Source organism: Pseudophryne corroboree, chromosome 1 (genome assembly GCF_028390025.1).
Source record: "Pseudophryne corroboree isolate aPseCor3 chromosome 1, aPseCor3.hap2, whole genome shotgun sequence".
Taxonomy (NCBI): domain Eukaryota; kingdom Metazoa; phylum Chordata; class Amphibia; order Anura; family Myobatrachidae; genus Pseudophryne; species Pseudophryne corroboree.
The window spans coordinates 635,418,280-635,433,009 of record NC_086444.1 but is presented as its reverse complement, the minus strand read 5'-3'; the positions used below and the strand labels follow the sequence as shown (position 1 = coordinate 635,433,009).

Sequence of the window (14,730 nt, the reverse complement as noted above, 5' to 3'; positions counted from 1 at the left end):
GCCCCTGGCTCACCTCCCAGCACCCCTAGCGTGCACATAGCATCTATTCAGTGATCACCGTCTGCTTTGCGGAACAGAGCAGCGGAGCAGAGCATCTGGCGATCAAGGACTCCCACAACTGCCCCCCACCCGCGGGACACTGCAAGTGCTGGAATTGGGACACTTGGGAGGTATGCAGAAAGGATAGCCTCCCGTCAGAGGTGGTAAAGACTAACACCGTAGAACAATTTAAACATGCATGGAATAGACATAAGGATATATTTACAAAGAAATAAGGATCCAAATAGGGTTTGAGGTAACAATATGGTTAAAAAAGGGGCAGACTAGATGGACCAAGTGATTCTTATCTGTCATCAAATTCTATGTTTCTCTTTTATAGCTCTGATCTGTGACATGCAAAATATGAGTTATTTACTGTAAAGGTGGTGTGGCTTCTCACAGATTGTAATAGTTTGGGCAACATGATTGCATATCCCAGGGCTAGGCAACCTGTGGAACTCCAGCTGCTGTGGAACTGCACTTCCCAGCATGTTCTGCAACGTTTTGCTATTAGAGCATGCTAAATATGTAAGCAGGGCATTCTGAACCTACCAAATGCCCTGATTCCAGGGGGACAGTCCCGCTATTCGGACACTGTCCCACCCACAGGCCACAGTATCCCGTAGGCGGGGGCAGGTTGGGAGAGTCTGTGATCACCGTTGCTCTACTCTGCATTGCAGGCGGTGATCACTGAATAGATACTGTGTGCATGTTGGAGGTGGGAATGCCCCCAAAATGTCAAAAACAGGGGTTGTGAAGTGAGGCGCCACCCTTCCACCTGAGGCCCCACCCTTCATCCCAAGGCCCCACCCCTTTTCAGGCGCAGACAGGCCTCAGGCGCACAGGTCCCGCATCTATAACTTCTAAAGTTGGGAGGTATGTGAAATGTGTAATTCCACAGCAGCTGGAGTGCCACAGGTTACCTAACTCTAGCACAGCCTAAGGTGTCATGATTTACCATTATTATAGTAGCTATTTATAACCAGTATCCATTTTTGTGAAGCGTTTCATCATGTTTCTGTAATTTAAGCATAACACAGGGCACTATAAAAATGTGAGATAAATGTGAAAAATTATAAAAATACAGACTATTAAATTAATCAGTGATCTCAGTAATTCCTGGAGAACTCATAACTGCCAGTCCCAGGAATTCAGATTGCATAATGGCTGCTTCCACTACATAGAGGCGATAAACAGGCGGCACAATAAATAAATAAATAAACACATAAGTGTGTGTGTGTGTGTGTGTGTGTGTGTGTGTGTGTGTGTGTGTGTAAAAAGGTGCTGGTATTCAATTGAAGTTACAAAGCAAGTTTAATAGTAGCTTCCACACTCTGAATCAGAGCCGGCCATAGGTATAGGCAAACTAGGCAATTGCCTAGGGCATTTGATATGCCTAGGGGCATCAGCAGCTTCTGCTGATTAAAATGATATGCGGCATGCCTATATTCTGTGTGTAGCATTTCATATGCAGATACAGCCACAGTCTCACACAGTATATAGGCATGCTGATATCATTTTAATCAGCAGAAGCTGCTTGTGCATCCTAGCCACATAGCAATGCAAATAAGTTTCATTTTAAAAGAAAAAAGGTGCCCAATGCTAGCATTAAGGCAAGATTTATGAGGACACATCTGTATCCAAGCAGAGACAGAGGTCACAGTGTTAGTGGCATGACTGTGTGCATGTGAGTGGGTTGGTTGTGCAGTAGTGTTCGGAATATGTGTAAGGAGCATTATGTGTGTCATGTAAAAATGCATTAATAATGTGCAACATATGTGTGTCATTATGTATATAAGGGCATTAATAATGTGCGGCATATGTGTAACAGGGTACTACTGTATGTGTGTCATGTGTATAGGGGCACTAATAATGTGCAGCAAATGTGTAGGGGGCACTATGTGTGTCATTATGTGTATAAGGGTATTAATAATGTGCGGCATATGTGTAAGGGACATTATGTGTAAAAGGGCATTAATAAAGGCTGTCATAATGTGTAAGGTGCATTATGTTTATAAGGACATTAATAATGTGTCTCATATGTATAAGGGGCATTACTGTGTGGAATTATGTGTATAAATGCATTACTAATGTGTGGCATTATATGTATAAGGTGCTCTACTCTGTGGCTTTGCGTATAGAAAGGGCACTACTGTGTCGTCTAATCTGAATAAAGAGCAATAGGGTGTGTTGTAATGTGAATAAGGAGCAATTCAGTGTGATGTAATGTGAATAAGGGGCTCTACTGTGAGGAGTAACGTTTATAAGGTAAAGTGATACTACTGTGGGATGTAATATGAATTATGGACACTGTCACATGATCAAATGTGAATATAGTTGCAGTACTGTGTGGCGTAATTGGAATTGGGGATACTATTGTGTGGCAATGCCCCTTGTCAGCAAAAACACACCCCGTTTTGGGCTGTGTGCCAAATGTGCGAACTGTTCCTATTTAAAATATAGGGGGTACAAACACCAAAATAAGGACCGCTATGGGTGAGGGGTGATGGTGCTGGGAAAGAGGTGCAAGGTCAGAGGCGGAACCAGCGGTGGTGCTAGGGGGCACCAGCCAAAATCTTGCCTAGGGCATCATATTGGTTAGGGCCGGCTCTGCTCTGAATGAGTGTGCACTGTGCATAAACTTATTTTATTCATTTCTGAAGTTATTTAACTGATTTCGTCCTGTTTCTGGAACTACTTAAAATAAATAGAAATTAGACTGAAAGCAAAAGTTTCCTCACTAAAATCAATAACTGGATATATTAAGGTTACATGTGATAATATGAAAGCTAGTGCATCGTAGAGAGAGCATCCCCCTCATCAGCCTCTGCCCAGGACACCTGCAGTCAGTATAGAGCAGCGCCAATTAAGAGAATCTCCCCTAACCCAATTAGTGCCACTTCCAGGTCACAGTGAAATCTCAGGATGGCACACAGAATACCAGGACACAGTGTAGGTACACATAATATGGGCGCATTACATGTATAATCAATAAGTAACTATTTTGGCATAATCAATAGGGACAATATTGCTATAATGAAAGGGGGCACAATCTGCATAAGCAATTGAAATAATACTGGTATAATCAATATAGGAAAATACTGGCATAATCACTGAGGAATACTGGCATAAGTATATAGGCAGTGCTTAGATGTGTAACTGCTTGTATGATATGAGCTCCTTGTTGGTACAATATATGTTAGAATTGATCAGTATAATGTATGAATGATAAATTAAGTTATTTTTGGTAACTTCAGTTTTGGTACCAAGACACCTTATCCTGTCACAGCATTTATCAATACATTGCTTGCATTACAAACTCAGTGACCGATTTCCAAACTTACAGTAGATATCCCTAAAGTCCTCTTTCCATTGATATTACGGATTTATGCTCTTTTCTTGACCAACTTTACATTTTTATCCCTAAAAATAACACTAAAGTAATATGCTACTGTGTTTTTACTGACTTTATTGAAGAGCATACATATTTAAGTGGGTTCTAATATTTTGGGCCGGATGTAATGGCTTGCGAGACGAACAAATCTCCGAGACTCTGGCCGAACTTATAGGTTTTTTTTTTAAAGTAGCAAACGTTTACAAAGCAAAACCATCCAGGTTTTGCCTTGTAAATGTTTGCTGCTTTAAAAAAACGTACAAGTTCAGCCAGGGACGTAGCCAGAACTTTGTGGGCCCCATAGCAACATTTTGAAGGGACACCTCTCTGCAGCAGTTGTTCATTGTATTGCCCATAATAGTGCCCACATTCATTTACTGAACTATAGTAGTGCCTTAGTTAATGTTATGCCCCATAGTACTGCCCTTGTTTATTTTATAAACCATAGTATGTCGCATTGTAGGCTGCCAGTACATATTATGCAATACAGTACCCCTCATTCACACTACTGTATACTGTGTCCCCAGTTCATATTATGCCACACTATAGTGCATTCACTTCATATTAGGCCACTTTACAGTGAATCAGTTCATATTACTGTATGTAACATTATAATGCCCTCCATTTCATGTTATACCACAGTAAAATGAGCAGGTCCAGGGGTGTAACTAGATATATTGTAGGCTGAAAGGCAAAAGTTTGCAACGGCCCCTATGTACCACCCAGTGGTTGAAAATGTATACAATACACGTAACTTTGGTAGCTATGCCATTGAGTTCAGTCACAGTCTCGGAGCTCCGGCCGCCTCGCAAGCCATTAAATCCGGCCCATAGTGTTTGTAACCACATCTCTGCCTGGAGCACAGGCACATTTTAGTAGATTCTTCCTAAAATTCCACATGTGGTACTAATTATTTTACTTATGATAGTATAAGGAGACTTAGAAAACATGCAATGTTATTAGCAGTCCCTGCTGACCAGAGCAGAGAAACACTGTAATCCACCTAATTGTATTGTGCAACATATAGCACATGTCTGGGTATTTCGACTGCTGGGATCCTGGCTGTCTGGATTTTGACTGGATTCTATCTCTTGCACACACAGTGAAATCTAGGAATACGTGCACATTTTATTATTGAGTACATAAAAATGGGGATCCAGTCTGAAGATCGACACTGTCTAGGTCAACAATGTTTAGGTCGACCACTATAGGTTGACAGTCACTAGGTCGGCAGGGTTGGAAGGTCGACAGGGTTTCTAGGTCGACAGGTCAAAAGGTCAACATGAGTTTTTCACATTTATTTCTTTTTTTGAACTTTTTCATACTTAACGATCCACGTGGACTACGATTGGAACGGTAGGGTTAGGATATAACGATACCAAAATTGCGCAGTTAAAAGAACAAGCTTCCTTGGTACACCTCTATATATGGGGGAGAAAAAACACCAATTCTCTTTCAGTGGAAACAACAAAAGGATAGAGGGTTCCACTGGCGCTAAAATTCTTACAGGTGACCCTTAATTACACGGGTTGAGGATATCCCTTAGGAATACATTTGCCAATCAAATAGTAAAAGGAAATATTTTATTAAAACATCACAATAAAAATTACATCAAACTGGTGTTCAATAGATCCTGTGCACAGTGAGATCTAAAGTTCCAGATAAAGTGACTGGTGCATCAAATGGAAATAGGGTCTCTCACCATAATCCAACCGTGCGGTGGGCTAGCTGGTAGGTTAGCAAATGCAGTCCAAGGCTGATTGCGGTGGTGCCAGGCTAATCAGCCTTGGACCGCATTTGCTAACCTACCAGCTAGCCCACCGCACGGTTGGATTATGGTGAGAGATCCTATTTCCATTTGATGCACCAGTCACTTTATCTGGAACTTTAGATCTCACTGTACACAGGATCTATTGAACACCAGTTTGATGTAATTTTTATTGTGATGTTTTAATAAAATATTTCCTTTTACCATTTGATTGGCAAATGTATTCCTAAGGGATATCCTCAAAACGTGTAATTAAGGGTCATCTGTAAGAATTTTAGCGCCAGTGGCACCCTCTATCCTTTTGTTGTTTCATAGGTAGGGTTAGGGATAGAACCCTAACCCTAACCTTTCGCTCGCCATGCAAGGGGACACGGTGCACTAATTCGGCTTCCCAGTCACTATGCGCAGAAAACGACACAAAAAACAAACAAAAAAACCCCTCATGTCGACCTTTTGACATGTCGACCTAGAAACCCTGTCGACCTTCCAACCTTGTCGACCTAATGACTGCTGACCTATAGTGGTCGACCTAAACATTGACGACCTAGACACTGTCGATTTGATGATCCACACCCATAAAAATGATACCAAACACCTAGTGAAGCTGTATGGGCTTTAAATGATATTGTCTAACTTGTAAACTAGGTATAAAATATTATTGCTATGGACAACGTACTAAGTAAGAACACATTAAACCGAATAACGTAATGTTTATCAAATACACACTTTTCCTTTGCAATTTTAGTTTTATCTATATTCTTGGCTGTTATTTTATATGATTATCATAAGTGATATTTAGGGGGTGTTATGTAGAGATAACAACCCAGTTGCAGGTAATAGAAATGTTCAAAGTATAATTCAATGTTGTTATTAGTATTATTGATTGTATTATTATTTGCCTTTCATATTCACCCAGGATGATTAATAAATTTCTAGTGAACTGACCATGTTATACTAATTCTTCACCCATTTACTCTATCATGACTCCAAGTAACATCTCTGTTCATGCTGGGGTATAATGATCCTTGTATGATCCTTGGAACATATGTGTGTATTTAAAATTGTAACTGTTAGTTGAGACATTACTTTGATGTAATAATTTACTGAAAAGTGGGACATACTAAGTGGGGTATCCAATTACCTGTGGTCAATGACCTTGGGTAATTATATTGCCGGGGGCTATCCTATTAGTCCTGATGCAGCACGCTCCTTCCCCCAAAGCATAATCCGCGATAAGCGGGCTGCCGGAGAAGCGATAACATATGGGATCGGGGACTGGGATCCCATGTGTATTTGCGCGATTGCACGTCCGTTTTTCGGGCCCTAATTGAATTGAATACCGTGATAATGACAATCGGTCAAAAATTACAATATCCGGCCATTTAGATCTGCTAAAAATGGATCACACCTAATTGGATACCCCTCTAAGAGAGTAAGTCAAATAAGGAGTACTCATATTTAGGACTCTATTAATGTTCTGAAGATTTTTATAAACACATGTACATTTTTATTGTACGAGTAGTGAAGAAATAAATTGTAAGTGCAAGAGAAACTGAACTGTTCTGTATATTAGAAAAGTTCAGGGAAAACTAATCTGTACTGTGGTGTATGCTGGCAATATATAAATACATGTAAATAATAAGTATAATGATAATAATACAAATTTTACTCTTGATCTTATATTAATGTAACATATTATGAAAAGTTATTTGCCAAGATCTGGCTGCACATGGAGCAAAATGAATGTAGCTTACACTAAGCTTCCAAATGTCCATAACAAAGTCATACTTACACGTTGTAGTAATTTAGCTAAAATAAAGCTGCAGTTTTGCAATTGCTTCTCCGTAACGCCTTGTTTATTTTTCAACACAGTGAAATTACCATTTAGCCTGTTATAATCAGCGGTTAGGTTCTTGTAGCGATTTTCTACGCTTTTTAGACGAAGCTCTGTGCCAACGTGGGCATTGCCATACAGCATGAAGAGCACCAGGCCAAGGATGATGAGAAACTGGATAATAGAGGAGAAGATGAAGAAATATTTCAGATAATACCAGCAGCCTTTCTGCTTCGATTTGAAGATATCCTTGGATTCCATTCGAAACTTGGCCATTGCATAGTTTGGGTCCATGGTTGGTTCTCTGGTAAATATCTTTAGTTGACTTTTTGCTCCACAGAAAGCAAAATCTACTTTTAAAAGAAATAGTCTAGCAAAAGACACCACTATTTCTTAGTTCATGTCTGTAGTCACTTGTCAGCATCACATCATAAGCCCTCCCTTTCTGACTGGGGAGATCTGGCAGCATCTTCATTTTATCTACAGAAGTTCTCTAGGACAGGGCGGGGGCAGTCATATTAAGGTTTCTGACTTACTGTTTACATTAGTTTTTTTTTTTTAAATGTTTCCCAAGCCTGTCTCCTTCCTTCTGCTCAGGATGCATCCAACTTCCTCAGATTTTTCATAACAGTCAGTGCTGTGAAAATGACTATTGTTATTGGTTGTAATGGCCGAAATGCACATGCTGACCATAACCAAACCCATAATCATTATTACACTTTTACATTGACTAAACATTTCAGGCTTGTACTGTATTTGTTAGTGATGAGCGGGTTCGGTTTCCGAGAAACCGAACCCCCCCGAACTTTACCCTTTTTACACGGGTCCGAGCCATACTCGGATTCTCCCGTATGGCTCGGCTAACCCGAGCGCGCCCGAACGTCATCATCCCGCTGTCGGATTCTCGCGAGATTCGGATTCTATATAAGCAGCCGCGCGTCGCCGCCATTTTCACTCGTGCATTGGAGATGATAGGGAGAGGACATGGCTGGCGTCCTCTCCGTTTATTGTAGAAGACAGTTGATTCTTGTTTGTTTTTTATTGCTTAATTGTGGGGAGGATTGGGGAGCAGCTGTTAGGAGTACAGTGCAGAGTTTTGCTGATAAGTGACCACCAGTTTTTTTTATCCGTTCTCTGCCAAAAAAAAACGCTCCATACCATATCTGTGCTCAGTGTGCTGCATGATATATCTGTGCTGAGTGCTCACACTGCTTAATTGTGGGGACTGGGGAGCAGCTATAGCAGGAGTACAGTGCAGAGTTTTGCTGACAGTGACCACCAGTATACGTTGTCTGCCTGAAAAACACTCCATATCTGTGCTCACAGTGTGCTGCTTTATTGTGGGGACTGGGGACCACCAGTATAATTAATATTATATAGGAGTAGTACAGTGCAGAGTGCACTGCTGTACCTACCTCTGTGTCGTCATTCGTCATCCATTAAGTATACTATCCATCTACATTGTATACCTGTGGTGCATTTTAGACTAGTTTAGCAGTTTGCTGACAGTGTCCACCAGTATACTATATATAGCAGTACGGTAGGCCACTGCTGTACCTACCTCTGTGTCGTCACTCGTCATCCATTAAGTATACTATCCATCTACATGGTATACCTGTGGTTCATTTTTTTAGACTAGTTTAGCAGTTTGCTGACAGTGTCCACCAGTATACTATATATAGCAGTACGGTAGGCCACTGCTGTACCTACCTCTGTGTCGTCACTCGTCATCCATTAAGTATACTATCCATCTACATTGTATACCTGTGGTGCATTTTTTTAGACTAGTTTAGCAGTTTGCTGACAGTGTCCACCAGTATACTATATATAGCAGTACGGTAGGCCACTGCTGTACCTACCTCTGTGTCGTCACTCATCATCCATTAAGTATACTATCCATCTACATTGTATACCTGTGGTACATTTTAGTTTTGCAGTTTGCTGACAGTGTCCACCAGTATACTATATATAGCAGTACGGTAGGCCACTGCTGTGTACCTACCTCTGTGTCGTCACTCGTCATCCATTAAGTATACTATCCATCTACATTCTATACCTGTGGTGCATTTTAGTTTTGCAGTTTGCTGACAGTGTCCACCAGTATACTATATATAGCAGTATGGTAGGCCACTGCTGTGTACCTACCTCTGTGTCATCACTCGTCATCCATTAAGTATACTATCCATCTACATTCTATACCTGTGGTGCATTTTAGACAGTTTTGCAGTTTGCTGACAGTGTCCACCAGTATACTATATATATACTTATAGCAGTACTGTAGGCCAATGATGTACCTACCTCTGTGTCATCACTCCTCATCCATTAAGTATACTATCCATCTACATTCTATACCTGTGGTGCATTTTAGACAGTTTTGCAGTTTGCTGACAGTGTCCACCAGTATACTATATATAGCAGTACGGTAGGCCACTGCTGTGTACCTACCTCTGTGTCGTCACTCGTCATCCATTAAGTATACTATCCATCTACATTCTATACCTGTGGTGCATTTTAGTTTTGCAGTTTGCTGACAGTGTCCACCAGTATACTATATATAGCAGTACGGTAGGCCACTGCTGTGTACCTACCTCTGTGTCGTCACTCGTCATCCATTAAGTATACTATCCATCTACATTCTATACCTGTGGTGCATTTTAGACAGTTTTGCAGTTTGCTGACAGTGTCCACCAGTATACTATATATATACTTATAGCAGTACGGTAGGCCACTGCTGTACCTACCTCTGTGTCATCACTCGTCATCAATTAAGTATACTATCCATCTACATTCTATACCTGTGGTGCATTTTAGACAATTTTGCAGTTTGCTGACAGTGTCCACCAGTATACTATATATAGCAGTACGGTAGGCCACTGCTGTGTACCTAACTCTGTGTCGTCACTCATCATCCATTAAGTATACTATCCATCTACATTCTATACCTGTGGTACATTTTAGTTTTGCAGTTTGCTGACAGTGTCCACCAGTATACTATATATAGCAGTACGGTAGGCCACTGCTGTGTACCTACCTCTGTGTCGTCACTCGTCATCCATTAAGTATACTATCCATCTACATTCTGTACCTGTGGTGCATTTTAGACAGTTTTGCAGTTTGCTGACAGTGTCCACCAGTATACTATATATATACTTATAGCAGTATGGTAGGCCACTGCTGTACCTACCTCTGTGTCAATACTCGTCATCCATTAAGTATACTATCCAACTACATTCTATACCTGTGGTGCATTTTAGACAGTTTTGCAGTTTGCTGACAGTGTCCACCAGTATACTATATATAGCAGTACGGTAGGCCACTGCTGTGTACCTACCTCTGTGTCGTCACTCGTCATCCATTAAGTATACTATCCATCTACATTCTATACCTGTGGTGCATTTTAGACAGTTTTGCAGTTTGCTGACAGTGTCCACCAGTATACTATATATATACTTATAGCAGTACGGTAGGCCACTGCTGTACCTACCTCTGTGTCGTCACTCGTCATCCATTAAGTATACTATCCATCTACATTCTATACCTGTGGTGCATTTTAGACAGTTTTGCAGTTTGCTGACAGTGTCCACCAGTATACTATATATAGCAGTATGGTAGGCCACTGCTGTGTACCTACCTCTGTGTCGTCTCTCGTCATCCATTAAGTATACTATCCATCTACATTGTATACCTGTGGTGCATTTCAGTTTTGCAGTTTGCTGACAGTGTCCACCAGTATACTATATATAGCAGTACTGTAGGCCACTGCTGTGTACCTACCTCTGTGTCGTCACTCGTCATCCATTAAGTATACTATCCATCTACATTGTATACCTGTGGTGCATTTTTTTAGACTAGTTTAGCAGTTTGCTGACAGTGTCCACCAGTATACTATATATATACTTATAGCAGTACGGTAGGCCACTGCTGTACCTACCTCTGTGTCGTCACTCGTCATCCATTAAGTAAGTATACTATCCATCTACATTGTATACCTGTGGTGGATTTTAGTTTTGCAGTTTGCTGACAGTGTCCACCAGTATACTATATATAGCAGTACGGTAGGCCACTGCTGTGTACCTACCTCTGTGTCGTCACTCGTCATCCATTAAGTATACTATCCATCTACATTCTATACCTGTGGTGCATTTTAGTTTTGCGCAGTAAATATAGTAGTAGGCCATTGCTATTGATACTGGCATATAATTCCACACATTAAAAAATGGAGAACAAAAATGTGGAGGTTAAAGGGAAAGATCAAGATCCACTTCCACCTCGTGCTGAAGCTGCTGCCACTAGTCATGGCCGAGATGATGAAATGCCATCAACGTCGTCTGCCAAGGCCGATGCCCAATGTCATAGTAGAGAGCATGTAAAATCCAAAACACAAAAGTTCAGTAAAATGACCCAAAAATCAAAATTAAAAGCGTCTGAGGAGAAGCGTAAACTTGCCAATATGCCATTTACGACACGGAGTGGCAAGGAACGGCTGAGGCCCTGGCCTATGTTCATGGCTAGTGGTTCAGCTTCAAATGAGGATGGAAGCACTCATCCTCTCGCTAGAAAAAAGAAAAGACTTAAGCTGGCAAAAGCACAGCAAAGAACTGTGCGTTCTTCACAAATCCCCAAGGAGAGTCCAATTGTGTCGGTTGCGATGCCTGACCTTCCCAACACTGGACGGGAAGAGCTTGCGCCTTCCACCATTTGCACGCCCCCTGCAAGTGCTGGAAGGAGCACCCGCAGTCCAGTTCCTGATAGTCAAATTGAAGATGTCACTGTTGAAGTACACCAGGATGAGGATATGGGTGTTGCTGGCGCTGGGGAGGAAATTGACAAGGAGGATTCTGATGGTGAGGTGGTTTGTTTAAGTCAGGCACCCGGGGAGACACCTGTTGTCCGTGGGATGAATATGGCCATTGACATGCCTGGTCAAAATACAAAAAAAATCAGCTCTTCGGTGTGGAATTATTTCAACACAAATGCGGACAACAGGTGTCAAGCCGTGTGTTGCCTTTGTCAAGCTGTAATAAGTAGGGGTAAGGACGTTAACCACCTCGGAACATCCTCCCTTATACGTCACCTGCAGCGCATTCATCATAAGTCAGTGACAAGTTCAAAAACTTTGGGTGACAGCGGAAGCAGTCCACTGACCACAAAATCTCTTCCTCTTGTAACCAAGCTCCTGCAAACCACACCACCAACTCCCTCAGTGTCAATTTCCTCCTTACCCAGGAAAGCCAATAGTCCTGCAGGCCATGTCACTGTCAAGTCTGACGAGTCCTCTCCTGCCTGGGATTCCTCCGATGCATCCTTGAGTGTAACGCCTACTGCTGCTGGCGCTGCTGTTGTTGCTGCTGGGAGTCGATCGTCATCCCAGAGGGGAAGTCGGAATACCACTTGTACTACTTCCAGTTAGCAATTGACTGTCCAACAGTCCTTTGCGAGGAAGATGAAATATCACAGCAGTCATCCTGCTGCAAAGCGGATAACTGAGGCCTTGGCAGCCTGGGCGGTGAGAAACGTGGTTCCGGTATCCATCGTTAATTCAGAGCCAACTAGAGACTTGATTGAGGTACTGTGTCCCCGGTACCAAATACCATCTAGGTTCCATTTCTCTAGGCAGGCGATACCGAAAATGTACACAGACCTCAGAAAAAGACTCACCAGTGTCCTAAAAAATGCAGTTGTACCCAATGTCCACTTAACCACGGACATGTGGACAAGTGGAGCAGGGCAGACTCAGGACTATATGACTGTGACAGCCCACTGGGTAGATGTATTGCCTCCCGCAGCAAGAACAGCAGCGGCGGCACCAGTAGCAGCATCTCGCAAATGCCAACTCATTCCTAGGCAGGCTACGCTTTGTATCACCGCTTTCCAGAATAGGCACACAGTTGAAAACCTCTTACGGCAACTGAGGAAGATCATCGCAGAATGGCTTACCCCAATTGGACTCTCCTGGGGATTTGTGACATCGGACAACGCCAGCAATATTGTGCGTGCATTACATCTGGGCAAATTCCATCACGTCCCATGTTTTGCACATACCTTGAATTTGGTGGTGCAGAATTATTTAAAAACGACAGGGGTGTGCAAGAGATGCTGTCGGTGGCCCGAAGAATTGCGGGCCACTTTCGGCATTCAGGCACCGCGTACAGAAGACTGGAGCACCACCAAACATTCCTGAACCTGCCCTGCCATCATCTGAAGCAAGAGGTGGTAACGAGGTGGAATTCAACCCTCTATATGCTTCAGAGGATGGAGGAGCAGCAAAAGGCCATTCAAGCCTATACATCTGGCCACGATATAGGCAAAGGAGGTGGAATGCACCTGACTCAAGCGCAGTGGAGAATGATTTCAACGTTGTGCAAGGTTCTGCAACCCTTTGAACTTGCCACACGTGAAGTCAGTTCAGACACTGCCAGCCTGAGTCAGGTCATTTCCCTGATCAGGCTTTTGCAGAAGAAGCTGGAGACACTGAAGGAGGAGCTAAAACACAGCGATTCCGCTAGGCATGTGGGACTTGTGGATGGAGCCCTTAATTCGCTTAACCAGGATTCACGGGTGGTCAATCTGTTGAAATCAGAGCACTACATTTTGGCCACCGTGCTCGATCCTAGATTTAAAACCTACGTTGTATCTCTCTTTCCGGCAGACACAAGTCTGCAGAGGTTCAAAGACCTGCTGGTGAGAAAATTGTCAAGTCAAGCGGAACGTGACCCGTCACCATTTCCTCCTTCACATTCTCCCGCAACTGGGGGTGCGAGGAAAAGGCTAAGAATTCCGAGCCCACCCGCTGGCGGTGATGCAGGGCAGTCTGGAGCGAGTGCTGACATCTGGTCCGGACTGAAGGACCTGGCAACGATTACTGACATGTCGTCTACTGTCACTGCATATGTTTCTCTCACCATTGAAAGAATGGTGGAGGATTATATGAGTGACCGCATCCAAGTAGGCACGTCAGACAGTCCGTACGTATACTGGCAGGAACAAGAGGCAAGTTGGAGGCCCTTGCAGAAACTGGCTTTATTCTACCTAAGTTGCCGTCCCTCCAGTGTGTACTCCGAAAGAGTGTTTAGTGCAGCCGCTCACCTTGTCAGCAATCGGCGTACGAGGTTACTTCCAGAAAATGTGGAGAAGATGATGTTCATTAAAATGAATTATAATCAATTCCTCCGTGGAGACATTCACCAGCAGCAATTGCCTCCAGAAAGTACACGGGGACCTGAGATGGTGGATTCCAGTGGGGACGAATTAATAATCTGTGAGGAGGGGGATGTACACAGTGAAAGGGGTGAGAAATCGGAGGATGATGATGAGGTGGACATCTTGCCTCTGTAGAGCCAGTTTGTGCAAGGAGAGATTGATTGCTTCTTTTTTGGTGGGGGCCCAAACCAACCAGTCATTTCAGTCACAGTCGTGTGGCAGACCCTGTCACTGAAATTATGGGTTCGTTAAAGTGTGCATGTCCTGTTTATACAACATAAGGATGGGTGGGAGGGCCCAAGGACAATTCCATCTTGCACCTCTTTTTTCTTTCATTTTTCTTTGCATCATGTGCTGTTTGGGGACAATTTTTTTGAAGGGCCATCCTGCCTGATACTGCAGTGCCAACTCCTAGATGGGCCAGGTGTTTGTGTCGGCCACTTGTGTCGCTTAGCTTAGTCACACAGCCACCTTGGTACACCTCTTTTTTTCTTT

General features: G+C 42.8%; 1 protein-coding gene across 1 annotated transcript in view; it reads right to left on the bottom strand.

The window, feature by feature from the left end:
- PLVAP (plasmalemma vesicle associated protein) overlaps positions 1 to 7,508 on the bottom strand; it is a 45,911-nt gene extending 38,403 nt beyond the window's left edge. Inside the window, exon 1 of the mRNA XM_063914576.1 lies at positions 6,994 to 7,508. Coding sequence (XP_063770646.1) covers positions 6,994 to 7,329 — 336 coding nt within the window. The 5' untranslated portion in view covers positions 7,330 to 7,508. The remainder of the gene's footprint in view (positions 1 to 6,993) is intronic.
- Between the last annotated feature and the right edge of the window lie 7,222 nt (positions 7,509 to 14,730).